The sequence below is a fragment of the Pongo pygmaeus genome, chromosome 20 (genome assembly GCF_028885625.2).
Source record: "Pongo pygmaeus isolate AG05252 chromosome 20, NHGRI_mPonPyg2-v2.0_pri, whole genome shotgun sequence".
NCBI lineage: Eukaryota > Metazoa > Chordata > Mammalia > Primates > Hominidae > Pongo > Pongo pygmaeus.
Genome location: NC_072393.2, coordinates 42,843,202 through 42,868,753, shown reverse-complemented (window position 1 = coordinate 42,868,753; position 25,552 = coordinate 42,843,202). Strand labels below are relative to the sequence as shown.

The following is a 25,552-nucleotide window of genomic DNA, read 5'->3' as shown; positions in this document are numbered from 1 at the left end:
CTGAGTCAAAAGTGTTAAAATGTAACACACAAATATGTAGACATGATAAAATGAGAATAAATTAGTAAGTATAAAGTGTAAATGTATATATACCACTAAAGATTTCCTTCCCATTAGCTATAAAGGCATATAAGTGTGTCTATAGGTGGGTATATATATGTAGTTTGGATAGATGGATGGATGAGTAGGTAGGTAGGTAGATAGATAGATAGATAGACAGATAGATAGATAGATATCTCTCTCTTAGGTCTTCACTCAAAAGTTAACTTCAGAAGGGGCCTTCCCTGGCTCCCCATCCCTTCCTTCATCTTTTTCGCCTTGGAATTTACTTTCTTACATATTATATATTTTACTTACATATCTTTTTCATTGTCTTCCTTATTAGAAATTAGCTCTCTGAAGGTAGGAATTTTTGTCTGTTTGGTTCACTGCTGTATCTCCATTGCTTAGATTAGAACAAAGCTTGGCACACAGTAGACACTTAATACAAAAAATTTAAATAAAATACACATCTTCAGTTGCACATACACACAAACAGAAATCTCTAGATGGTCCTAATAACAATCAAATATTAATAAAGCATAAATTTTCACTAATCCTAAGAGATGAGGTCAATATATCACAAGACAATGGGTTGTACAGTTGAAGAGAAACAAAATTTAGTACTTCATTGTGAGGAGAAACATCAGATTGTAAAATACAAACACTTAAGCTAAACACATGGGTACAAAAGATTTTATCAACATTACAAGTGAAGTTTAACTATATAAACAGAGAATGAACCAGTAGCTTAGGTTTACATCACTCTCAAGGATGAAATCAGGTGCCATATTTAGATCAAAAATCAATTAGTAGCCGTGCACAGTGGGTCATCCCTATAATCTCATCACTTTGGGAGGCCGAGATGGGCAAATCACTTCAGGCCAAGAGTTCGAGACCAGCCTGGGCAACTCGCGAAACCCCATCTCTATAAAAAAATGCAAAACTTAGCCAGGTGTGGTAGAGCACACCTGTAGTCCCAGCTACTCAGGAGGCTGAGGTGGGAGGGTCGCTTGAGCCTGGGAAGTTGAGGCTGCAGTGAGCCATGATTGTGTCACCGCATTCCAGCCTGGGTAACAGAGTGAGATCCTGTCTCAAAAAAAACAAACAAAAAAATCAATTAGTGAGTAACTCAGACTCTTCTTACTGATCTGAGTTATTCTTCAAGTTTGGTAAGTTTACTGTAACCTTCTGAAACTTTCTGAAATAAATTATTACTCAGTGCTTGGAAATTATAAAAATAAATATCCTTATACCTCCAGGAAATATAATAAAAAAATAAAGAAATGATGACATGAATTAAGCTTATAATATTAATATTTCAGATTAGATGTAACATGAGTTTAGAAATATTTTATAATCATATTTGTTTCCATTCAAGGTTTGAAGTATTGAGTCACTAAATCGGTATTTTAAGCTGTTTAAAGGGAATTTGAATATTTATGAAAAATAATTTTCAGATTTTATTAGAAATAAGTATAAATTGAATATTTCACTCTATGCACACATATATTCACTCTATGCACATGTATAAATCCTTCATTCTTTCCTCTTTCATTTGTTCTGATATGTTCTTATAGATGCTCTTCAGGCAATACCCAATATTCTTACAGGTTCTGACTATTCAAGATGGCCCAGCTGCCGTTATCACCAGTTTACTTCCCTATATCCATTCAGATAAAAAAGAAATGTATTGCCCCACACCTTCATCTTCCTCATTACTCCCAATAATGGAAATGATTTAGTCTCTAAAAATTTTAGGCATTAACTGATTTACTTTTACCATCTGTTAAAAATGACTCATTCTTTCTGCCAGCAATATCTTTGTCTGATATCTCTAGCTGCAAAGAAGTTATCCATACACTCCTTAAACCAAATTTATTTATTTATTTATTTTTTATTTTTTATTTTTTGAGAAGGAGTTTCGCTCTTGTTGCCCAGGCTGGAGTACAATGGCGTGATCTTCGCTCATTGTAACCTCCGCTTCCCAGGTTCAAGCGATTCTCCTGCCTCACCCTCCCAAGTAGCTGGGATTACAGGCACGCACCACCACACCCGGCTAATTTTGTATTTTTAGTAGAGATGGGGTTTCTACATGTTGGTCAGGCTGGTCTTGAACTCCCGACCTCAGGTGATCTGCCTGCCTCAGCCTCCCAAAGTGCTGGGATTACAGGCGTGAGCCACCGCACCCGGCCTTAAACCAAATTTAGAGCTCACCCACAAAAGACCTCATTTACAATTTAATTTTATTATATTCTGCCACAGAGTATGTTTAGACCCATACTGAAAGAAGAAAATCAAGTAATTTCTTGAAGATGGAGAGCCATTCATTAAACAAATGAAACCATTATTCCCTTAGCTTTCCATTCTCTCTTTACAGGCAAATGGTGAGTCACTGTGACAAATGATTTTAACTCCTTAAGGGGAAGCCTGTTAAAGAATTTTACTTGGTGAATTTTAAAATATTCAGACATAATGTGAAAAAAACTAAGAAACGCTAAAATAATTTTATCAACAAATAAAATGTAACAATTATCTCAGTTTTATGAAGGCAGTGTATTCAACTTTCATAAACTTGTTATAAAGTTTCTCCTCAGGATAAATAATTATGCCACATAAAAAATTAAGGCTTTCTCTTACGTACAGCAAACATAGAATGTGTGAATCAGCACTCTAATTCCATGAGGCAAAAATCTAATCCAAATTAAGCAAAAAAAAAAAAAAAAAAAAGGAAATTTATTGGATCACAAAAAGTGAAAAAGGATGGTGATGGTATAACTGTCAGGAATGACTGGATCCAGGAGATCAAACAGTATCATCAGATTTCTGTCTCTCATCTCCATTTTCCTCTGCTAGATTTCTCTTTGGGAAAGCTTTCCTCATGAGTGGCAAAAAGGCTACTCTGGTGAGTTTTTAATCTTATTAAATCCTTTAAACTTGCAATTCCAGACTAAAATCTCTCTCACTGCCCATAGGAATACTCGCAAAGGACTTCATTGATCCAGACAGGCCCATTTGCCAATCCCTTATCACTAGGTTGGGGGAAATAATTGGCCAGCCTGTGACCAATCCACTGCTGTCCCTGATTAACAGTTTCATCAGAATCATATGCATTGAGGGTGGGGTAAGCCAGGTATAGAACAGATCAAAAAGTAACAGATGTGGCCGGGGGCGGTGGCTCACGCCTATAATCCCAGCACTTTGGGAGTCTGAGGCAGGTGGATCACCTAAAGTCAGGAGTTCAAGACCAGCCTGACCAATATGGTGAAACCCTGTCTCTACTAAAAATACAAAAATTAGCCAGGCATGGTGGCAGGCACCTGTAATCCTAGCTACTCAGGAGGCTGAGGCAGGAGAATTGCTTGAACCCAGGAGGCAAAGGCTGCAGTGAGCCAAGACTGCACTCCAGCCTGGGTGACAGAGCAAGACTCTGTCTTTAAAAAAAAAAAAAAAAAGTCACAGATGTCTACTACTGAGCTACTTCAAATAATGGATACTCATGAACTGAAATATGAACTACATTCAAAGAATTACTAACCAAAAAGAACTCACTAATGTTCAATAACGACTGAGTGGTAACCAAATGTTTTCTTTCCTGTACTTGTTATAATCAGAGTGTTTCTCTATTATGAATTCTCTGATGTCGTCTAAGGGCTGAGACACAGCTAAAATTATTCCCACATTCATTACATTTATAAGGTTTTTCTCCAGCATGAATTCTCTGGTGTAGTCTTAGGGACAAGATCTGATGAAAAGCCTTCCCACATTCATTACATTCATAGGGTTTCTCTCCAGTATGAATTCTTTGATGTTGATTAAGATATGAGCCACAACTGAAGGCCTTCCCACATTTGTTACATTCATACGGTTTCTCTCCTGCATGACTTCTCTTATGGTGAATTAGAACTAAAGCATCACTGAAGGCTTTCCCACATTTACTGCATTCAAATGGTCTCTCTCCAGTGTGAATTCTATGATGTCGATTAAGTTGTGAGTCAGTCCTAAAAAACTTCCCACATTTGATGCATTCATAGGGCTTTTCTCCGGTATGAATTCTCTGATGTTGATTCAGGTGTGAGCGATAGCCAAAGGTCTTCCCACATTCACTACATTTGAAGGGTTTCTCTCCCGTGTGAATTCTTTGATGCAGAGTAAGGGCTATGCGTCTGCTGAAGGCTTTTCCACACTGATTACATTCGTAGGGTTTCTCTCCAGTGTGAATCCTCTGATGTTGATTAAGGTGAGCACTCTGTCTGAAGGCTTTGTTACATTCTTTACATTCATATGGTTTCTCACCTGTGTGAATTCTCTGGTGTTCAACAAGGAAGGCATAACGGCTAAAGGCCTTCCCACATTCATTGCACGCAAACGGTTTCTCTCCAGTGTGGATCCTCTGATGTTGAGCAAGGTGAGCACTCTGTCTGAAGGCTTTGTTACATTCCTTACATTCATAAGGTTTCTCCCCAATATGAGTTCTTTGATGTTCACTGAGAAAGAAGTCGTGGCTAAAGGCTTTTCCACAGTCGTTGCATGCATATGGTTTCTCTCCACTGTGAATTCTCTGAGGTTGAGTAAAGAATGAGTAACAGCTAAAGGCATCACCACATTCATCATATCCATGGGGTAATTTTCCAAAATGAGTGGTCTGATGTTGAGTAAGTAATGAGTGGAAACTTAAGAGATTTGAAAAATCATTACTTTCATAAGGTTTCTCCCCAGGAGGAATTCCTATATCTTTACTAAAGTACGTACTCTGGTTGAATTCTTCACATTCATTACCTATCAAAGATTCCTTCTCAGCACAGAGTCTTTTATATTCAATTATGACTGAATTTTGGGGGAAGAGTTTATCATAAATATCAAATTTATGTACTTGCTGTATGGTAGGAACTTTCTGTTGTGTTAAAAATACTGATTTCAGGGGTATGCTTCTCCCAGATTTACTAAATTCATTGTCTCTTTTCCCTGTAGAGATTTCCTTAACAGCTGTCACTTGCATGAAATGCCTCTCCGCATTTCCTTGATGTAGCTCAAATTCACCCTTACATTTCCAGGCTTCTCTGAAACTGGAGCATTCAAGGCCATGACTTGCTAGCCTTTCCATTACCATCTCCTGGGATATTTCATCTTCATCAATAAACCATTTTGGAGATAATTCCTCAATTTCACACCAAGACTCCCAGTCTGAAAAATATCAAGAAAGCAAATGTCTCCTTTGTTCTCTTGCTATGAGGAAAAAAATTGTTATCGAAGAAATGGAAGAATTTAACTGGGGGGAAGGAGGGTAGAAAATATGTGGTTCTAATAGCTCCCAAATATGGCCATGCAATATGAACAAAAGACAATGGAAGCACAAAGAATAAAGAGAGCTGAGAAGGGAAGGTATATGTGTTGACGATGGAGAGGTGGTAGTTGGGGACACAGGTAAAATGCAGGTCATCAAAAGGCAGGCAAAGCTAAATGCTAACAAGATAAGGAATTGAGGATGTCTGATTAGATCACAGCCAGTTTCCCTGCCTCTAGTCTTTAAACCCTCCTGTCCATCCTGCACTGGTATTCATAGGACTGAAAGCTCCATGAGGGCAGGGACAGATGTTCACCCCTTTTTCTTCTATTGTTGCATCCAATGCCTCGGACAATGTCAGCATGTTGTTAAATGGATGACTGCTGCCAGATTAATCTCAAGCAACTTTTTCCACTAATGCTGTTCAACAACTTCTAAGATTTTTATCAGGGTCCAGGGAAAATTTATATATATTTTTTCTCAGTGATTAAAAGAAACCTAGTGGTCAGCTTTTCTCATCATTAAGGGAAAATGACGCCTACTGAGAAGAATACGTGATACTTTCAGGAGAGGATATTGGTTGGGGTAAGGTAGAAATGAAACTATTTTTTAGAAGATGATCTCAAAAAATGAGAAAGTCCTTTCACACCACAATAATCAGCCAATATATTCAAATACATAGAACCTACTAGTAGGTCTGAAGTACCTAGTAGAGGGGGGAAAGCCTGACACAAGGTCTTTCTACCTTTTGTAAATTCTGAGAGCTCAAGCCTGTGCAGGTGATAATTCCATATGGCACATAATGAAGGATAAGCTAACATGATATAGATTATTACAGGTATAAATGTCAGGAAAAAAGAGATCAAAACTCACTAGCTTAGTTAAGGAATAATTCTCGGAGAATATGAGCTTGGTGTTCAAGGCTATAATCAGGATTCCAAAATATAGTGACTATTTCAGTGACAGAGACATTTTCATGCTTAGATGTGGTTAGGGATTATTTTAGAACTACGTATTTTGGCATTTGGGGGTTAAATAGATACAGTCTTTGCCATAACAGTTTCTCATCTGTTGAAAAGTAAAGCTATCTCCAGTATAGGTCAGAACAAAATTGAAAAGGAAATATTATTCATCTGTATCTTTCTTCTTTCCAATACACCCTTCACCCAAGGAAAGCCTCATCCCTATCAGTCCGTCCTATGCACAGCTTTGGATTTTCTTACCCTGTCTACACCCAGGCCTGAGAGGCCTTGTTCGCCTGTCCTTTGTTAGGTCCATACCATTCATTCCTTCCCTAGAAATACAACTACTTCTGTTCCCTCACTCACTTGCCTGGATCTCGTCTCTTGTAGGCATCACCTGAAGCCACTATACTCCATCTTACCAAAATTAAGTCTTTACTCCAGGCAAATAGCAGATTTATACAATAACTAACAATGCTGAATAAAAGAAGCCTGATGGGAGAAGACTACAGATATTTTCCAACATGGGAGACTCTGAGGTGCCTGGAGCTCCAACCACTATCTTTACATATAGACTTACAGATTGGATCCTCTTGATTAAAAGACTGTATAGAGCTATGCTATCCAATACGGTAGCCACTAAGTATAAGCAGCAATTTAAATTTAAATAACATTTTAAAAAGTCAGTTCCTTAGTCACACTAGCCACATTTTATGCACTCAAAGCCAAATGTGGCTAGTGGCTACTGTATTAGAAAGCACACATATAGATTATTTCCATCATCACAGAAATTTCTACTAGAGGCCGAGCATGGGGGTTCCCGCCTGTAATCCCAACACTTTGGGAGGCCGAGGCTGGTGGATCACTTGAGGCCAGGAGTTCAAGGCCAGCCTGGCCAACACAGTGAAACCTCGTCTCTACTGAAAATACAAAAATTAGCTGGGCGCAGTGGCTCACATCTATAATCCCAGCTACTCAGGTGGCTGAGGCACGAGAATTGCTTGAACTGAGAGGTGGAGGTTGCAGTGAGCCAAGATCACGCCACAGCATTCCAGCCTGGGCGACAAAGCTAGACTGTCTCAAAAAAAAAAAAAAGAAAAGAAAAGAAAGTTCTACTAGACAGAACTGGACAGAGATCCACATTAATATGACAAAGATCTTATGGTAAATGAGGAAACAACAGAAAAACAGGGGAAAGAGTCCATTAAAGGGAGAACAGAGCTCTGAAAAGAGAAAATGGATAGTGGTAAGAACTATCTTATACATCTCAATAAGCTGAAGGATATGAAAATGAAGAAGGGTACCTGGATGTAACTAAACTAGAGGGGCAGAAGCCAGATTACAAGTGATAAGACAGTGGAAGAGAAACTGAGGTGAAGGCAGTGAGTTGAGATTACAACTGCTATGTAAGTAATTGGAAGAGAGAAGGGAGTAAGGTTGGTAAGAACACAAAAAAAGTCCTACAAAATGTTATGAAATTCTTCTAAGGAAGATTTAAATGAACCCATGTAATATATAATTGCAACAAAGCAAAAAAATAATATATGCATACGTTTTTACCACAGGTTAATTTATATCAGGTCAGTTTCAACCAGAATTCCGTATGGATTTTATTTCAGAACTTAAGAAAATTATTTTAAATAAACTTGGACAAAAGTAATCACTAATATAAAAGAAAATTATGAACAAAAAAATAACATTCCAAAACCAATAATAGGACCTAAGCCCTTGCATTTTATACCTTTCTTCCACCGAAATCTCTGTGAAAGAACTCAACCAGGGTTGAATTGTAAAATTCCCTATCATTGTGGAAAAGGTCAAGAAAACAATATCAAGAGAAACACACTTACAGCATTAAAAACCTGCAAGACACAGAGAACACAGTGAAGAGGAGCATGACCTCCTGACTACCATCCTGACCACATCTGGTTGAAGGGAATGAAGTTGACATCAACCTTGAAAACTTGTGTGTGGGAGAAAACACAAAGTCAAAAGGCAAGGGACAATCTGAGAAAAAACAACTAAAACATGTATCATAGAAAAAGGAATAATGCCCAGAATTTAGTTCTACTACAAATCAGTAAGAAAAAGAAAAATAATCTAATTCTCCAAAAATGGAAGTATGCCAGTAATCCCAACAGTTTGGGATGCCAAGATGGGAGGATTGCTTGAGCCCAGGAGTTCTAGACCAGCCTAGGCAACACAGTGAGACCTCGTCTCTACAAGAAAAATAAAAAAATTAACCAGGTGCAGTGGTGCGCATGCTGAGGTGAGAAGATTGCTTGAGTTCAGTAGGTAGAGGCTGCAGTGAGCCAAGATTATGCCACTGCACTCCAGCCTGGGCAACAGAGTGAGAACCTGTCTCAAAAAACAAAACAAAAAAATGTATGAGCAGGTAATTCACAGAAGAGAAAAACTTTATAGACAATGCATTCCTGGAAAGATGCTCAATAATATCACTAGTAAATTAAAACCATAAGAGCATTTCCCTTCCTCGTATCAGCAGAAATTTCAGTTAGACAATATTAAGGACAATATCAAAAGCTTAAGTTGAAGAATATCAAGAGAGGAAGGAAACGCCATTCTCAGACACTGTCATTGTTAGTACGAGCCTAAACTGATAGAATCACTTCCCAGAACAAGTTGAGTATCTTGTAAATTAAAACATGCACTTCCATGTTCCAGCAATTTTACTTCAATGTACACATTTTGTTTTTTTTTTTGAGACAGGGTCTTGCTCTGTCACCTAGCCTAGGCTGGAGTCCAGTGGCACTATCACAGCTCATTGCAGCCTTGACCTCCCAGGCTTAAGTGACCCTCCTACCTCAGTCTCCTAAGTAGCTGGAATAATAAGTGCACAGCACCATGTCAGGCTAATTTATTTATTTTTATTTATTATTTATTTTTATTTTTTAATTTTTTTCCGAGATGGAGTCTTGCTCTGTCGCCCAGGCTGAAGTGCCGTGGTGCGATCCCAGCTCACTGCAACCTCCACCTCCCAGGTTCAAGCAATTTTCCTACCTCAGCCTTCCGAGTAGCTGGGATTACAGGAACACACCACCACGCCCGGCTAATTTTTGTATTTTTAGTAGAGACGGGGTTGCACCATGTTGGCCAGGGCTGGTCTTGAATTCTTGACCTCGTGATCCACCCACCTCAGCCTCCCAGACTGCTGGGATTACAGGCATGAGCCACCACACCCAGCCTGAAAGTGCTTTTTAAAAACTATAAAACCCAGAAAATATAACATAAGACAATATATAGGATTAAGCCCAAATTTATCAAAAATGTAATTAGACTTTCACTTATTAAAATGAAAAGATAATCAGATTGGTTTATAAAGTAAAACTCAAATCTGTATTGTATATAAGCCCTACACTTAAAGTTATTTTAAAAAGTTGAAAATAGGCTGGGCACGGTGGCTCATGCCTGTACTCCCAGCACTTTGGGAGGCCGAGGCGGGTGGATCACAAGGTCAGGAGTTCGAGACCAGCCTGGCCAATATGGTGAAACCCCATCTCTACTAAAAATACAACAATTAACTGGGTGTGGTGGTACACACCTGTAGTCCCAGCTACTTGAGAGGCTGATGCAGGAGAATCGCTTGAACCCAGGAGGCGGAGATTGCAGTGAGCCAAGATCACGCGCCACTGCACTCCACCCTGGATGACAAGAGCAAAACTCTGTCACAAAAAAAAAAAAAAAAAAAAAAATCAGCTGGGTGTGGTAGCTCACGCCTGTATAATCCCAGCACACTGGGAGGCCAAGAAGGGTGGATCACCTGAGGTTAGGAGTTTGAGATCAACCTGGCCAACATGGCGAAACCCTGTCTACTAAAAATACAAAAATTATCCGGGCATGGTGGCGAGCACCTGTAATCCCAGCTACTCGGGAGGCTGAGGCAGGAAAATCACTTGTACCTGGAAGGCGGAGGTTGCAGTGAGCCAAGATTGTGCCATTGCACTCCAGCCTGAGTGACACAGCAAGGCTCCGTCTCAAAAAAAAGCATAAAAAATCAAGGAAACGCATTCTCCCATACAGTCTTAGGAAGGAATGTAGGCTGCTGACATCTTGATTTTAGCTCTGTAAGGCCTACTTTTTACTTCTAACCTCCAGAGCTACAATAAATTTGTGTTGTATTAAGCCACTAAATGTATGCTAATTTGTTACAGCAGGAAAAAAACTAAGCAGACAACTTTTCTGGAGGGGAATGTAGCAATTCCTTATAAAACTACGTATATACGGCCGGACATGGTATAACTGTAATCCCAGCACTTTGGGAGGCCAAGGCTGGAGCGGATCACGAGGTCAAGAGATTGAGACCATCCTGGCCAACATGGTGAAACCCTGTCTCTACTAAAAATACAAAAATTAGCCAGGTGTGGTGGCACGCACCTGTATTCGCAGCTACCTGGGAGGCTGAGGCAGGAGAATCGCTTGAACCAGGGAGGCGGAGGTTGCAGTAAGCCGAGATTGCCCACTGCACTCCAGCCTGGTGACAGCGCGAGACTCCATCTCAAACAAAAACAGTAACAAATGGACCTGAAATAACTAACCTAAGTAATTTTGGAAATAGTATTTTGACCGGACACTATAAGACTAAAACAAAAAGTACTATACACAAATACCTAAATCTAGTTGGTAAATTTCTCACAGAGAAATAGGTTAGAAATTCTGAAACTTCTTTATGTGTATACTAAAATTGAACAAATAGGTAAATATATTTTTTCTCATTATCAGAAAAAGAAATTACAAATAAGTAAAGGAGGAAGGCTACAATAAACCCTGTAAAGCAGGACTAGAAATCAAGTTATTAATATAAACTGATAGTTTTAGTATATAAAAAGATAGAGGTAATAAAAAATGGGAAAAAAAGAGGCAGAAATAAATATAGGGGTGTGTGTGTAAATATCTATCTATCTATCTATCTATCTATCTATCTATCTATCTATCTATCCATCTATCCATCTATCTATCTACCTATCTATCTATCTGTTTCCTAGCTTTAGCTGCTGTCAGGGCCAGAAGTAGTGATATCCTAGTAGCCTAGAGCATACCTAGCTTGGTTTCTAAACACCATTTCCCAATAAAGCAATGAGGGCTCCTTGGAGAAGTGGTTGATTCAAGGCTGGGGCAAGGAAAATAAGAGAACCTGGAATACCTTGTGCTAGAAGGAAGGACGTGCCTAAAAAATGCATGGGGGCATGTCAGAAGGTCAAAGGAACCAATGTGAAGGAGATTCCAACATTCAAAGCTGGAACGATTTGAGAAACATAATGATTCATTGGATTTACTTCATAGAAATAAAAATCCATAAATCCAAAAATAAATCCATTTAAATTTTATGAAGTCATTAAATTTTATGAGGTAAATTAGATTTACCTCATAGGAAAAAAAAATCCATAAATATAATTGAATATATAAGTAAATGGAGGGGAAGGAGCAGCTCCTCCTACAGAACAATCCCAATTAATATACACAAAGAAAAGAGGGAAATGGAAAAAATCAACATTAGGTTAATACCACAGTAATAATTGTTGAAGAGATCCAGCAACAAATGCTAAAATAAATGGGCAAAAATTACAGAAGAAACAGAATAATCTCAAAGTATCTCCCCCAAGATATTTATTAATTACAAATAGAAAAATAAGAACTTTATAATGGAGAAACCAAGCAGACACTACCTTCACTAAGTGTGCAAAGTTAACATCACCAATAATAAGACATGTCGACATTATACATCCTTTGGAATGATGCACTGAGAGAGATACAACATTATTTCTGTGACATTCTTTGCAAAAATGCACTACCTCAATCTAATTATGAGAAAATATTAGATAAATCAGATAGATCCAAATTGAATGCATGCAAATATAATGAGCCATTTGTGTAGAGTGAAGCATATCTGAGGATTCCAGGAGAGATTTCTCCAAGAAGATGAAGTCAATAGATCACCTAATATGTCCAAGTATCTTGAAAGATTCAGACAATTGATGGTAAGTCGGGAACTGGATTAGGGATATATATATATATACATAAACTAAGCAAAAAAAAAAAAAAATGACAAACAAAATTCCCAAGTCATTATTAACTCCAGGGAAAATAAAAAGGTGTAGAGAAAAAGTAACTTGGCATATGCACAGCACAGCTATGACTAGCACTAAATGGCCATAATAAAATAAATGCTGAATAGTGACTTAATCAAAATGATGACATTGAAAGATAGGGGATGGGAAATGTGTGTATTTGTGTGTGTGCGTTATGTGTTGGACTCAAGAGAAGAAAGTGCTAACTCCTTATTTTCTTATAAGAAGATACCGAATAAGGGCTCACCCTGAAAAAAAATCAAGAGTAGCAACATTAACATATTTTTGGAGACATGAAGGGAACACCAAAAGAAACTACAAAAGAAAAGAAAGTGGATCGCTCTAGGAAGAGGGAAACTGGGGAGCCGAGAACAAGAATTCCTTCTTTAAGGGAAAAAGCCTTGTATAGGCTTTTTGGTGCAAAGGTAATTGCGTTTTTTGGCAAAACTGCAATTATTTTTGCACCAACCTAATACTACTACTTGATTTTTTAAACACTGTGTGTACATATCTTTGATAATTCTGATAAAAATAAAAACTCTGAAAAAGAAATCTAGAAATGTAATACAATTCTAACCATAAAAGGAAAAGAAGAGCTGAGAAGGACTGAGATTCAAGGTATAGGTGGAAGACCAGAGAGTATAATTTGAAGGAAAGAAAAAGAAAAAACCCCAGGGTGTGGTGAGGTTTCTAGGGAAGCACATACTATGGAGATTTCACTTCTCATCCCACCTGAAGCTCAAAACAGTTTCCTACTTACTACTTGGTTGAGTACCTTACAATAGTCCTCCCTGCCTGGTGATCTGTCACTCACCTGCACAGTGACCCTGTGACATCTTTCTCTCCACCATCCACGGTTCCTTCCCTTGCTCCAGTAAGGAGATCATGTTGGGCTTAGAAATGGAGAGTCCTGTTCACAGGGGAAGAAAAATGAGAGCAAGAGACAGACAGACATACAGACAAACAAATCAACATGCCACAGCTGTTCTAGGATGCAGACCCGATCTCTTGATCATCAGGCAAGAATGGACATTAGAGGAAGGGCTAGAGAATGGAATGACGCTTGTATGGATGAGGAGGAGGATGAAGCTTCTGCCGTGGCAGTGGTTCTCAAAGTGCTATGGCAGCTGCAGCCATCACCTAGGAACTAATTAGAAATGCACATTCTCAGGCCCCAACCCAGAACTACTGCATCAGAAACTACAGTGGCTCTCAAACGTTAACAGACATCAGGGTCATTTGGAGAGTTTATTAAAACCCAGACTACTGAGCCTACTCCCAGAGTTTCTGATTTTGTAGGTCTAGAATGGGGCCTCATAATTTGCATTTTAACAAATTCCCAGGACATGCTGATGTTGCTGTTCCAAACCACCATTCTACGGCAAAGGGAACTACTCATTTCCAACTCTATGAAATTACTTCATACGCCGGGCGCGGTGGCTCACGCCTGTAATCCCAGCACTTTGGGAGGTCAAGGCGGACAGATCATCTGAGGTCAGGAGTTCGAGACCAGCTTGGCCAACATGGAGAAACCCCATCTCTACTAAAAGTACAAAAATTAGCTGGGAGTGGTGGCAGGCGCCTGTAATCCCTGCTACTAAGGAGGCTGAGGCAGCAGAATCGCTACCCAGGAGGCGGAGGTTGCAGTGAGCCGAGATCGCACCACTGCACTCCAGCCTGGGTGACAAGAGCAAGACTCTGTCTCAAAAAAAAAAAAAAAAAAAGAAATTACTTCATGTGTTCAGAATGTCTGCCAAAAGTAAATTAATTAATTAAAATTTAAGAAACTTAAAAAGTTTATATATATATATATATATTTCAAATCATTTCCTGGGAACAGGAAGTAGAAAGGCAAGTAAGTGCTTTTAAGACGTCTTAAGATGTCCTAGATATTCTCAACAGAGGAAGCAAAAACACCCCAGAAGAAGATTTTTAAATTATGGGGGAGAAACATCCTTACCAAGCCATACCAAGTTCCTGTAGTTCTCCAACATGACATCTCTGTATAAATCCTTCTGAGATGGCTTCAGCCATTCCCACTCTTCTTGGGAAAAGTCTAGCGCCACATCTCTGAAGGTCACCAACCCCTGAAATAAAAAAATTCTTGTTCACCAGGTGCCCAGACACCTATATGGTCCTAGCAAAAAAGATGAATTTGGCCAGAGTTCAAAGCTCTAAGTGATGCGAGGAAAATAATTATTGGAGAACAATTACATGCTGAGGTTTGTCAAATACTTTAAGAGAAGAGAAATATTAGAAACAGACTCACCATATGAAAATTTTACATTTTTGTAAAAAAGACATATATACACAAAATTAGCTTATAACAAGAAACAGCAAAGACTAAATTGTATGTTACATATACTAAGTATAAAGAAAATCTTATATGGGGGATTCCTTTATATTCCCCAAATTTAGACATCGGGTGGGGCAGAATAGGAGAAAGACCTTGAATTGGGCTTTAACAAAAGGGTATGGCCTGAAAGTTAGACTTTATATGTAAGCAGAAACGTCCAGGAACATATCCTGAAGAAATAATGAGGTATATGTGAAGTGACTTAGATAGAATTTTCATTGGAAGGTTATGCAAAAAATCTGGAAAAAACTTACATGTTCAGGCCATATATATATATATATATATATATATATATATATATATAATTTAGGCTACAGCACTGAACTGCAGGCTGAGTGAAGGGAGAGAGATTTGTTTTATAAGCTGATATATATCCAGTATCTATTACAAAACTGATCACATTGTAAACTCTCAGTAAATATTTGCTGCTCAGGGAATAAATGGTGATGTTTCCTATAAAATGTCCATATGAAGAAAAGAGTATTCGGTGCTCAAAAATGATAGGGTTCCAGTATGTACAGTATGTTCTCTTTTTTTTAATCAAAAATAATGAAATATCAGGCCAGGCGCAGTGGTTCACGCCTATAATCCCAGTACTTTGGGAGGCCAAGGCAGGCAGATCACCTGAGGTCAGGAGTTCGAGACCAGCCTGGCCAAAATGGTGACACTCCGTCTCTACTAAAAATATAAAAATTAGCTGGACATGGTGGTATGTGCCTGTAGTCCCAACTACTCGGGAGGCTGAGGCAGGAGAATTGCTTGAACTCGGGAGGAGGCTGCAGTGAGCCAAGATTGTGCCACTGTACTTCCAGCCTGGGTGACAGAGCAAGACTCCATCTCAAAAAAAAAAAAAAAAGAAAAGAAATACCAAATATGGTTATTCTACATAGTGGAATTATGGTTACGGCTGAATGTGTCTAGGGAAAAAATTACACAACTCCATAGTGCTGTATAACTTCCAGGTACTCCTCTACTCTTTTCTGAGTCCTAGGAGGCTGACTGCATCAATAAACTCCCTTGTCCCATCCCATATTCTGCTGGGTTCAGCCACAAGCAAGAGATGAAAGGAAGGTAAGTAAGGCAGAATAGTTATTCCTCTGGCTCCCTGCCTGGGTGGGAGTGCCACCCTGGGTGGTCTCTGTCTTTCAATCAAAGTTCAGAGCACCTGTCAGGGGCCCCTCCACCCAGCTCTCTGTCTCTGGATTCAAAGATCTAGGGTTAGTAAGAGAGCTATGCTGTTATGAACCCCAGAGTACGGCATGATCCTTTATAGTTTCTCTATGTCCTGATAATATCTTTTAAATAGTCGCCTTTTGATTGCCTTGCTAGAACCCTGATTGATAAAACATGTTGACACAAAGTACTTCTTGCATATGGCCAGAAAGTCCTCAAAAGCACTGCAAAACCACTCTACTATGCTTCCCTAATAAATTCACTCTCCCCCTCTCCTGATAACTATTTCATAACTCTCTCTCGAACCACCATCAACTCATCCTGATCTCACTTTTAACTTCCTCATCCTCCAGCCACTATATGTACTTACCCTTCTGTATCTGTAGTGATACCTGTATATTCTGTCTGCCCTCTGTGACTATGGATAAAACTCTAGCCTTCAAAGACCAGTCCCTCCACTTGCCCACACAAAGACATTTTCCCTCTCTCCCTTTTACTACCAACTATTCTCACGTTACTGGATCATTCCAATCAGCAAAAAAACTGATGCAATATCTTCCCTCTTGTAAATAAATACATAGATAAATAAATAAATAAGTTACCTTCCATTGTCTCCCTTTAGCTATTGTCCCATTTCTCTACTCCTCTTAATAACAAAACTCTTCCCATAAGTTGTCTAGACCAGTGTTATCCACCAGAAATACTTGAGTCACATATGTAATTTGAAATTTTCCAGTAGTCACAAGAAAAAAATAAATAGAAAAAATATCATTTTTATTTAACCCAATATATCTAAAATGTTATCATTTCAACATGTAATCAATATAAAAAATTAATGAGACTTCTTACACTCTTTTTTGTACTGAATCTTCAAAATCTGGTATATACTTTGCACTTATAGTGTATCACAATTTAGAGTACTCATATGCGCCTGCTGGCTACACTATTGTAAGTCTAAATTCACTGTCTTTGTCCTCACCTTCCTCGTTCCATTCTCTTTTTCCTGCCTTTTTTTTTTCTTTATTTTTGGAGATGGAGTTTCACTCGTGTCACCCAGGCTGGAGTGCAATGGCGCGATCTCAGCTCATTGCAACCTCCATCTCCCGGGTTCAAGCGATTCTCCTGCCTCAGACTCCTTAGTAGCTGGGATTACAGGCATGTGCTACCACACCTGGCTAATTTTTGTATTATTAGTAGAGACGGGGTTTCACCATGTTGGCCAGGCTGGTCTTGAACTCCTGACCTCAGGTGATCTACCTGCGTCAGCCTCCCAAAGTGCTGGGATAATAGGCATGAGCATGAGCCACTGCACCTAGCCTTTTTTTTTTTTGAGACAGGGTCTCACTCTGTTTCTGTTGCACAGGCTGTAATGTGTACCACATGAATCATAGCTCCGTGCTGCCTCAAACTCCTGGGCTCAAGCGATCCTCCTACCTCAGTCTCCCAAGCAGCTGGGACTATAGGCATCTGCCATCATGCCTATGTTTTTGGATTTTAGTATTAAAAATTTTTTTAGAGATGGAGTCTCCCTACGTTGCCCTGCATACATAGCTGGTCTTGAACTCCTGGGCTCAGGCGATGGTCCCGCCATCTTGGCTTCCCAAAGTACTGGGATTACAGTCATAAGCCACCGCACCCGGCCTCCATTCTCTCTTAAACCTACCACAATGATGTCTTCATCCCAGTCATTCCATGAAGTAGCTCTTGTCAAGAATATTTCCATGTTACCAAATCCAACGGTGAGTTCTCAGTCTTTGTCTTCTTCAGTCCCTCTCAGAGGAACTTAGCTCAGTTGATCATCCCATCCTTGAAACACTTTCTCCTCTTGGCTTCCAGAACCCACACTCTTCTGGTCTTCCTTCTACGTCAGCTCTTCTCAGTCTCTTTTGCCGGTTCCTCCTCTTCTTGTGTGGCTCTGAATGTTGAACATCCTAAGCCCAGTCCTTCGATCTCTTTCCTATCTACATTCACCACAACCTTGTCCTCAAGATAATCTCATCCCTGTCTCATGTTTTAAATACACTAAGGACGGCCGGGCACGCTGGCTCATGCCTGTAATCCCAGCACTTTGGGAGGCCGTGGCAGGCAGATCACAAGGTCAGGAGATCAAGACCATCTTGGCTAACATGGCGAAATCCATCTCTACTAAAAATACAAAAATTAGCTGGGCATGGTGGCGTGTGCCTGTAGTCCCAGCTACTCGGGAGGCTGAGGCAGGAGAATCGCTTGAACCCAGGAGGCAGAGGCTGCAGTGAGCCGAGATAGCGCCGTTGCACTCCAGCCTGGGCGACAGAGCAACACTCTGTCTCAAAAAAAAAAAAAAAAAAAAAAAAGAAAGAAAGAAAGAAAAAAAAAATACACTAAGGACTCCCAAATTCACATCTATATTCCTGAACTCCAGATGTATAATCAGCATTCCATTTGGATATCCAAAAGGTCTCTAAATATATCCAGAACTCAATTCTTGATATCCATCTCACTTCACATTGTCTTTCCAGCTCAGTAAATGGCATGCCCATTCATGTAGCTGCCTAGCCAAAAATCTCTGTAGGCATCCTGACTTCTTCCTCTCACATGCCACAACTAATCCTTAATCAAATCGCATTTTCTATCTCCAGTCTATACCCAGAATCTCACTAGCTCCAATGCCACCACCATGGTCCAGGCTGCTATTACCTCCTGTCTGGATTACTAAGTCTCCTGACTGGCCTCCCTGCTTCCACCTGTACTCCCCTGCTATCTGTTTTCACTTTAAGGCATAAATCAAATCAGACCACAAATGTTCCAATGGCTCTCCTTCACTTAGAACCAAATTCAAAGTTCAGATCATGACTTAAAAGGGCCTATGTAATTTGGTTCCCAGCTATACCTCTGACATCATAGTGCTCATTTCCCTCCAAGGACAGACTCATTGCTATTCCTGGAATATACCAAACATGCTCCCAGCATAATAACTTTGTACTCCTTCTTTTAAAGCTCTTCCCCAGATCTCCACAAAACTTACCTGCTACTTTCACTGAAGTTTTGCTTTGCTAAATGTCACTTCCTCAGAGAGGCCATCCTTGACCTCCCTATTCAATAGATCACTCAGTAATCAAACTCTATCCCTTATTTCGCGTGCACTCATGTGCACTCAACAAATCGTCATCCATCTAAAGAGGATAGCTCTGCTCCATCACACATTTGAGCATAATGCTGAGTAAAAAAGATATTAAAATATTAAATGTTTTGTAGAAGGATTATATGAACAAAAGGTGGAGAGAGAAAAGTGGAAGGGGTGCTCATTGGGCTATTTGTGATTTTCCCTGTGGTCCCAAAGTCCTGAAAAATGAGGTCAAATGTCTGAAAACAAAGTGAAAGAGTATGCTTACCTGGGACATGGCTTTACAAAGCCCCACAGCCATTCCTCCTTTTTCAGTTTTCTCTTCTGAAGAAGAACAAAGTCCTGAGAAGGGAGAGTTAACGAAGAAATGATGATGTGCCAGCCCTGTGTTTTTGGTCCAAGACCCACAAAAATACTATTGCCCCTTTCTTCTCCCTCCATGGACCAGCCTCACCTTTTCCAAGATCTGGCCAGGGGTGGCGGGGTAGCATCCAATGCTGAACTTAACTCTCAAAGTCTTGACTTATATATTAAGGACGCATAGCCTGAACTCAACAAAATCCAAAGTCTGTCCTACGGCCAACAAGGTGGTTCATGATCTGGCGCCTGGCTGCACCTCTGACCTAATTTCCTACCCTTCCGCCCCTTGCTCGCCACACTCCAGGCACACGTCTTCCTACTGTTACTCAAACACTGTACAACCCTCCTTCAGGGTTGTGGCCTTTTCCTTCTACCTGGAACCTTCTCCCAGACACCAGCATGGGCCACTCCTCTTTATTCCTATCTGCATTCAGGTGTCCCTTCATCAGAGGGACTTCCCTGAAAATTCTACCTCAAGGGAACCCCTGTTCCAGGTACTCCATTTTCCTTTACCCTGAAGTATTTTTTTCTCAGCATTTATCACCACTGGACATGTTACATACTGCTTTGTTTCTTTATTGTTTCTCTTCCCATGCAAGATTGTAAGATCCAAGAGAACTAGGTTTTGTTTGGTTCACTGGTGTATTCTAATGACAGAACACCACCAGACGATTGTAGTCTCTCAAAAATATTAGATAAATGAATAAATAAATTTTACTGTGCCTTATGTAATATAAATATACAATGTTAACTCATGCTGTGTTGGGCAAGTAATTTTAATCTTCCTGTGCCTCACAATCAGACTAGGTCCGACATAATTAATCCCACGATCTCACATACACATAAAATTCTCACCCAATCACAAACATATACACATTTACACAATCAATGGCATAATCTCTCTCACATACACACAGCCGTATTAGCACAAAGATAGACTGTCACACACGATTATCTCATTGTGTCATTATCTCATTTAATCCTCAGAACTACTACTGCTCCACAAAACTACAAAGATAGGTATTAATATCTCCACTTTACTGGTAGTAAAAGGGAGGTTCCAGAAGCTTAAACAACCAACTCAAAGTCAGGGGTCCAACTGAAATGTGACCTCAAAACCGGTCCTCTTTTGAGAGGCCGTGATGTCTGAATGGGAAATATTCAACACAACCCGAGTAATCAATGCCATATATTCCTTAGAGAGGCATCTTTAGAGATGGCAGATGTTACCTTTATTTCTCTACAGAAACGCAGCCTGAGGGAAACATCGCCAAATTTTAATACTAAAGCAACAACAAACTGGGCAATCTGAAGTAAGTGCCTTGTCCTCTTAGAGCCAACATTTCTTCATCGTAAAAATAGGGACAGGCTGGTCACGGTGGCTCACACCTGTAATCCCAGCACTTTGGGAGGTCAAGGTGGGCAAATCACTTGAGCCTAGGAATTCAAGACCAGCCTGGGCAACGTGGCAAAACCCTGTCTCCTCAAAAAGTACAAGAATTAGTCGGGAGTGGTGGCATGTGTCTGTAGTCCCAGCTACTCTGGAGGCTGAGGTGAGAGGCTTGATTGAACCCAGGAGATAGAGGGTGCTGTGAGCCGAGGTTGCACCACTGCACTCTAGCCTACAGGACAGAGCAAGACTCTGTCTCAAAAAAAAAGAAAGAAAAAAAAAAAAAGAAAGAAAAGAAAGGGACAATTGTGGTTGACCTAGAATTCAGTATACATCACCCCCCAATTTCACCCCCTAATTCTGGACTACTTTGCACTAGGCAACTCAGTTCCCAGCAGTTATTTCCTTAGTGTAGTGCAGCTTGAAATTGTCCATAAAAACTGCAGCAGGGCGCAGCGGCTCTCGCCTGTAATCCCAGCACTGTGGGAGGCTCCGGTGGGCGGATCATGAGGTCAGGAGTTGGAGACCAGCCTGGCCAACATGGCGAAACCCCGTCTCTACTAAAAATACAAAAACTAGCCAGGTGTGGTGGTGCGCACCTGTAATCCCATCTACTTGGGAGGCTGAGGCAGGAGAATCACTTGAACCTGGGAGGTGGAGGTTGCAGTGAGCTGAGATCGCATCATTGCACTCCAGCCTGGGCAATAGAGTGACACTCCATCTCAAGAGAGAAAAAAAAAAAAGCGAGACCTCTAGAGCTAAACTGCTTGGGTTTGAGTTCTGGTGCTGTCACTTGTTAACTGTGTGAACTTGGGCAATTTTAATATTTCTGTGCTTCATACATCAATCCCACAATCTCATATGTACACACAAATTCTCACCCAATCACAAATATATACAGAGTCACACAAACACACCCATAATTTCACACAATAACAGCCACATAAGCACAAAGATAGATGGTCACATACAATTACACCAACAGAGATAAACAATCACACACAATCACACACAAAGTAGCATACCACAGAAGTCACACATCTTGTCACAATTAACGATACAAAACTATACCTGCAGAGACAGATGGTCATAGTCACACAATCACACTTGCTGTCACACACATTCAAACGCAGTTGTATCTGCAGAAACAGGTGGTCACATAACCATATACATGCATTTACACAAACACACAATGTCACACCCCAGTCTCTCATAAACATATACACAGCTACACCTGCAGAGACAGTCACACACAAACACACATATTCACAGTTTCACCCCCACAGATGGTTACAGTCACACACAAGCGGGCGCACGCGCACACACACAGAGACACAAGATCACATTCTGTCACACCCGCAGCCTGTCACATAGTTGGTAACACAGTGAAACACACACGGCCTCCCCAGCGACTCCTGCCGGGTTCCCATCCCTGGCGCGGCCGGTCCACCCAGAGCCCGCCCTTGACCTCCCGCTCCCGCCCGGGGCCCGGCCCCACTCACCTCCCGGCGCCGCGGGCTCTGCAAACGGGCCCCGCGACCGAGACCCGCGACGTCACCTCCCAGAATCCTCCGCGAGGAGGAGCGAGGCGAGGACTGAGGCGTGCAGGACTCTGAGCTCTGCGAGATCTGAACCAGCGATACCGAATTCCCCATGGACCCCGCGAACCACGAGCCCCAGAACGCTTTGCGCAACGGCCGTCATCGTTGAACTACATCTCCCAGAGAACCCCGCGGCCCCCTCCACTGCGCGCCTGCGCCGCGGTGGCTGGTACCAGAGAGGGCTGTGCGCGGTCCTAGGCTCTCCAGTGACCCTGAGCTGCTGTGTTGGGGAAAGCGGCCAGGCTGCGCGCAGGGCTGACCGGTTGAATGCTTGGGTGTGGTAGTTCGTGTGTGACTGTTGCTGCACACCTTTATGCTTGCCGACGAAAGGAGCGGCGGATTTTGTCAGTGCAGGGAGCTTCTGTATTTTAAATCACGTCCCGTGATTGTGGGTAGCTGAATGTGAAAGTGATTGTGGATGAAAGAGACTGTGGCTGACATTGGGGGTGACCGTTTCTGTTATTGTGAGGATACCACTGATCCAATGTGTGTATCTGACTGTCTCCCGGTCTTACTGTTCCTTCACCCCCATCTCCTGCCATGGGCGGGGTCTGTGGTATCTTTTTTTGAGGCAATCTCGGCGCTCACTGCAACCTCCCGGGTTCAAGCGATTCTAGTGCCTCAGCCTCCCGAGTAGCTGGGACTACAGGCACCCGCCACCATACCCGGCTAATTTTTGCATTTTTAGTAGAGAAGGGATTTCTCCATGTTGGCCAGGATGGTCTGGAACTGCTGGCCTCAAGCCATCCGCCCACCTCGGCCTCCCAAAGTGAGGGAACCATAGGCATGAGCCACCACGCCCCGCCTGTTATCCTCATTTTTATGCCCCATCTCTGCCTGTACCTAATGTGATGCCAGTCACAGAAGGGTGATTAGATTTCATTACTATGAGGTTGGTTTGCACCAAAGCCGTAAGTAGTTTGGTAGCCGATAGCCCTGGTGTTTCTCCTGCTGTTTCCACCTTTTCACTCTACAACTTTAGGGCCCAGCTTTAAGAAAACTGCCCACAGTCAGGACAAGAATGTGAGCCCCTGAGTGAAAGTTCCAGACTAAAGCAGCATTCTTCCCCATCTCCAGTCCCTGAAAGATCTGAAAGGTGCATCCATGTCAAGATCCTAGTAAGTCAAGATTCTTACGTGGAAGCAAGGGGAAGTTCTTGAGAATGCCTCCTTGGAGAATACGTCCTCTAGTCCCCTGCCACAGAGAGCCCTCTAATTGCTAAGGCCAGAGAATCTTCTACAAAAGGAGTGTGGGTATTAGGGTAGAACTGATTGCTCTTTACTGTGAAATTGGGCTTTGTTACTTTCAGAAGAAGTCAGACTTTTTTTAAAGGCTCTACAAACATGTAATAGTTGGGTTGCTTTAATGGGGAAATTTACAAATTCAGTGTTCTTTGGATGATAATTGTGGTTTGGTACTTGACAATTACATTAAACAGTTCTTCCCTGGACTTAATTATCAGGAAAGTTAGAGATCATCTTGGATCTTTCATACCGAAGTGCTGAAATTTAAGATTCTCCATTCTTTTTTTGAGACAGGGTCTCTCTCTGTCACCCAGGAGTACAGTGGGGCCATTTTGGCTCACTGCAGCCTTGACTTCCTGGGCTCAAGCAATCCTCCCGCCTCAGCCACCCAAGTAGCTGGTACCACAGATGCATGCCACCACACCTGGCTAAGTTCAGTTTTTAATTTTTTGTAGTGGTGTATATGACTATCTCCTTATATGTCAGTGATTATTGGAAGGACTTTTGTCCTTTATTTTTCTTATATCACCAAGTCCGTCGCTAGTTTAAGTTTCGTCATTTCCACAGATTAGGCAGTGGTTTTGAAAGTATGCCAACTATGTGGCTGCACTGCTAAAACAAGTAATGGTAGTGCTCTGTCCATCATCATCTAGTCAAGAAAGCAGAGCCACAAGGGAATTTAATTACAGGAAACTGACGACATAATGTTGGAGGACTGAAAGAGCACAAAGGGAGAGATTTGTAACTTGAGGAAATAGCTAACACTCTAGAGCTTGGAGAATGAAAAGGAAGAGATGGATTTGCCACAAGCTAAGAGCTCTGAGGAGGGGGTCTCAGGCCCGCAGTAACTGGTTTTGGCAGTCTAGTGCCTAGGGAAAGATAAAGCATAATTTTCTTTGGCCTTTTTTATTAAGATATTTTAAATGAATCCATACTCTAGTATTCATGCTAGTGAATAACCTCTCTACACAATAATTCATGAATTTCAAATCCATATAAATAAAAAATCCGGCCTGGCACGGTGGCTCATGCCTGTAATCCCAGCACTTTGGGAGGCCAAGATTGGTGGATCACGAGGTCAGGAGATAGAGACCATCCTGGCTAACATGGTGAAACCCCGTCTCTGCTAAAAATACAAAAAAATTAGCCGAGTGTGCTAGCGGGCGCCTGTAGTCCCAACTACTCGGGAGGCTGAGGCAGGAGAATGGCGTGAACTGGGGAGGCGGAGGTTGCAGTGAGCTGAGATCACGCCACCGCACTCCAGCCTGGGCAACAGAGACTCTGTCTCAAGGAAAAAAAAAAAAAAAAAAAAAAAAAATCCCCATGGCTAACTTCTGGGGAAGATAATTTGCATTTAATGGGTGACTTCTAAGATCCAAGAACTGCGTAATTTCCTTTGTAAATGTTCTCATTTGTTACAATACTAAAAAATAAATATTTTTATCCAATCTTACAGTTGGGGGAATTGGGGTGCAGAGGTGTGATAACTTTAAAAAGTTCAGATATGCTGGTATGGGACAGGAAACAACACTATTTACTTCTCTTTGGCATACATGCCCATGAAGGTAATAAGGTTGATCTTCCTTTATCAGAGCAGTAGTCTTTAAAATGTTTTGCTCTATACCTCTTGAAACAATTTTGAAAAATAATGAAGCCCTTTTTACATTTTTAAATAATGCAAAGATATCATTTCTAGCTTTTTTTTTTTTTTTTTTTTTTTTATATGGAGTCTCGCTCTGTCGCCCAGGCTGGAGTGCAATGGCACGGTCTCGGCTCACTGCAACCTCCGCCTCCTGAGTTCAAGTGATTTTCCTGCCTCAGCCTCCCAAGTAACTGGGACTACAGGCACGTGGCACCACACCTGGCTAATTTTTGTATTTTTACTAGAGACGGGGTTTCGCCACGTTGACCAGGCTGGTGTTGAACTCCTGACCTCATGATCCGCCCACTTTGC

The 25,552-nt window shown here is 41.1% G+C and overlaps 1 protein-coding gene across 4 annotated transcripts; it reads right to left on the bottom strand.

The window, feature by feature from the left end:
* Window positions 1-476: 476 nt before the first annotated feature.
* On the bottom strand, window positions 477-22,383 carry ZNF527 (zinc finger protein 527). 4 transcript variants are annotated; one of them, XR_010124922.1, is made up of 6 exons: window positions 22,256-22,377; window positions 19,272-19,345; window positions 14,332-14,458; window positions 13,186-13,281; window positions 3,311-5,223; window positions 477-2,146 (listed from the first exon to the last, which is right to left on the bottom strand). XR_010124922.1 is itself a non-coding variant. In XM_054462477.2 (5 exons), the coding sequence occupies exons 2-5, from the start codon at window positions 19,302-19,304 to the stop codon at window positions 3,650-3,652; spliced, it is 1,830 nt and encodes a 609-aa protein (XP_054318452.1). In that variant the 5' UTR covers window positions 19,305-19,345; window positions 22,256-22,383; the 3' UTR covers window positions 477-3,649. The 4 variants fall into 4 exon arrangements, 2 of the variants coding, with proteins under 2 accessions (XP_054318452.1, XP_054318455.1); XR_010124923.1 differs by lacking the exon at window positions 13,186-13,281 and having other exon boundaries at window positions 22,256-22,378; XM_054462477.2 differs by having other exon boundaries at window positions 477-5,223; window positions 22,256-22,383.
* Between the last annotated feature and the right edge of the window lie 3,169 nt (window positions 22,384-25,552).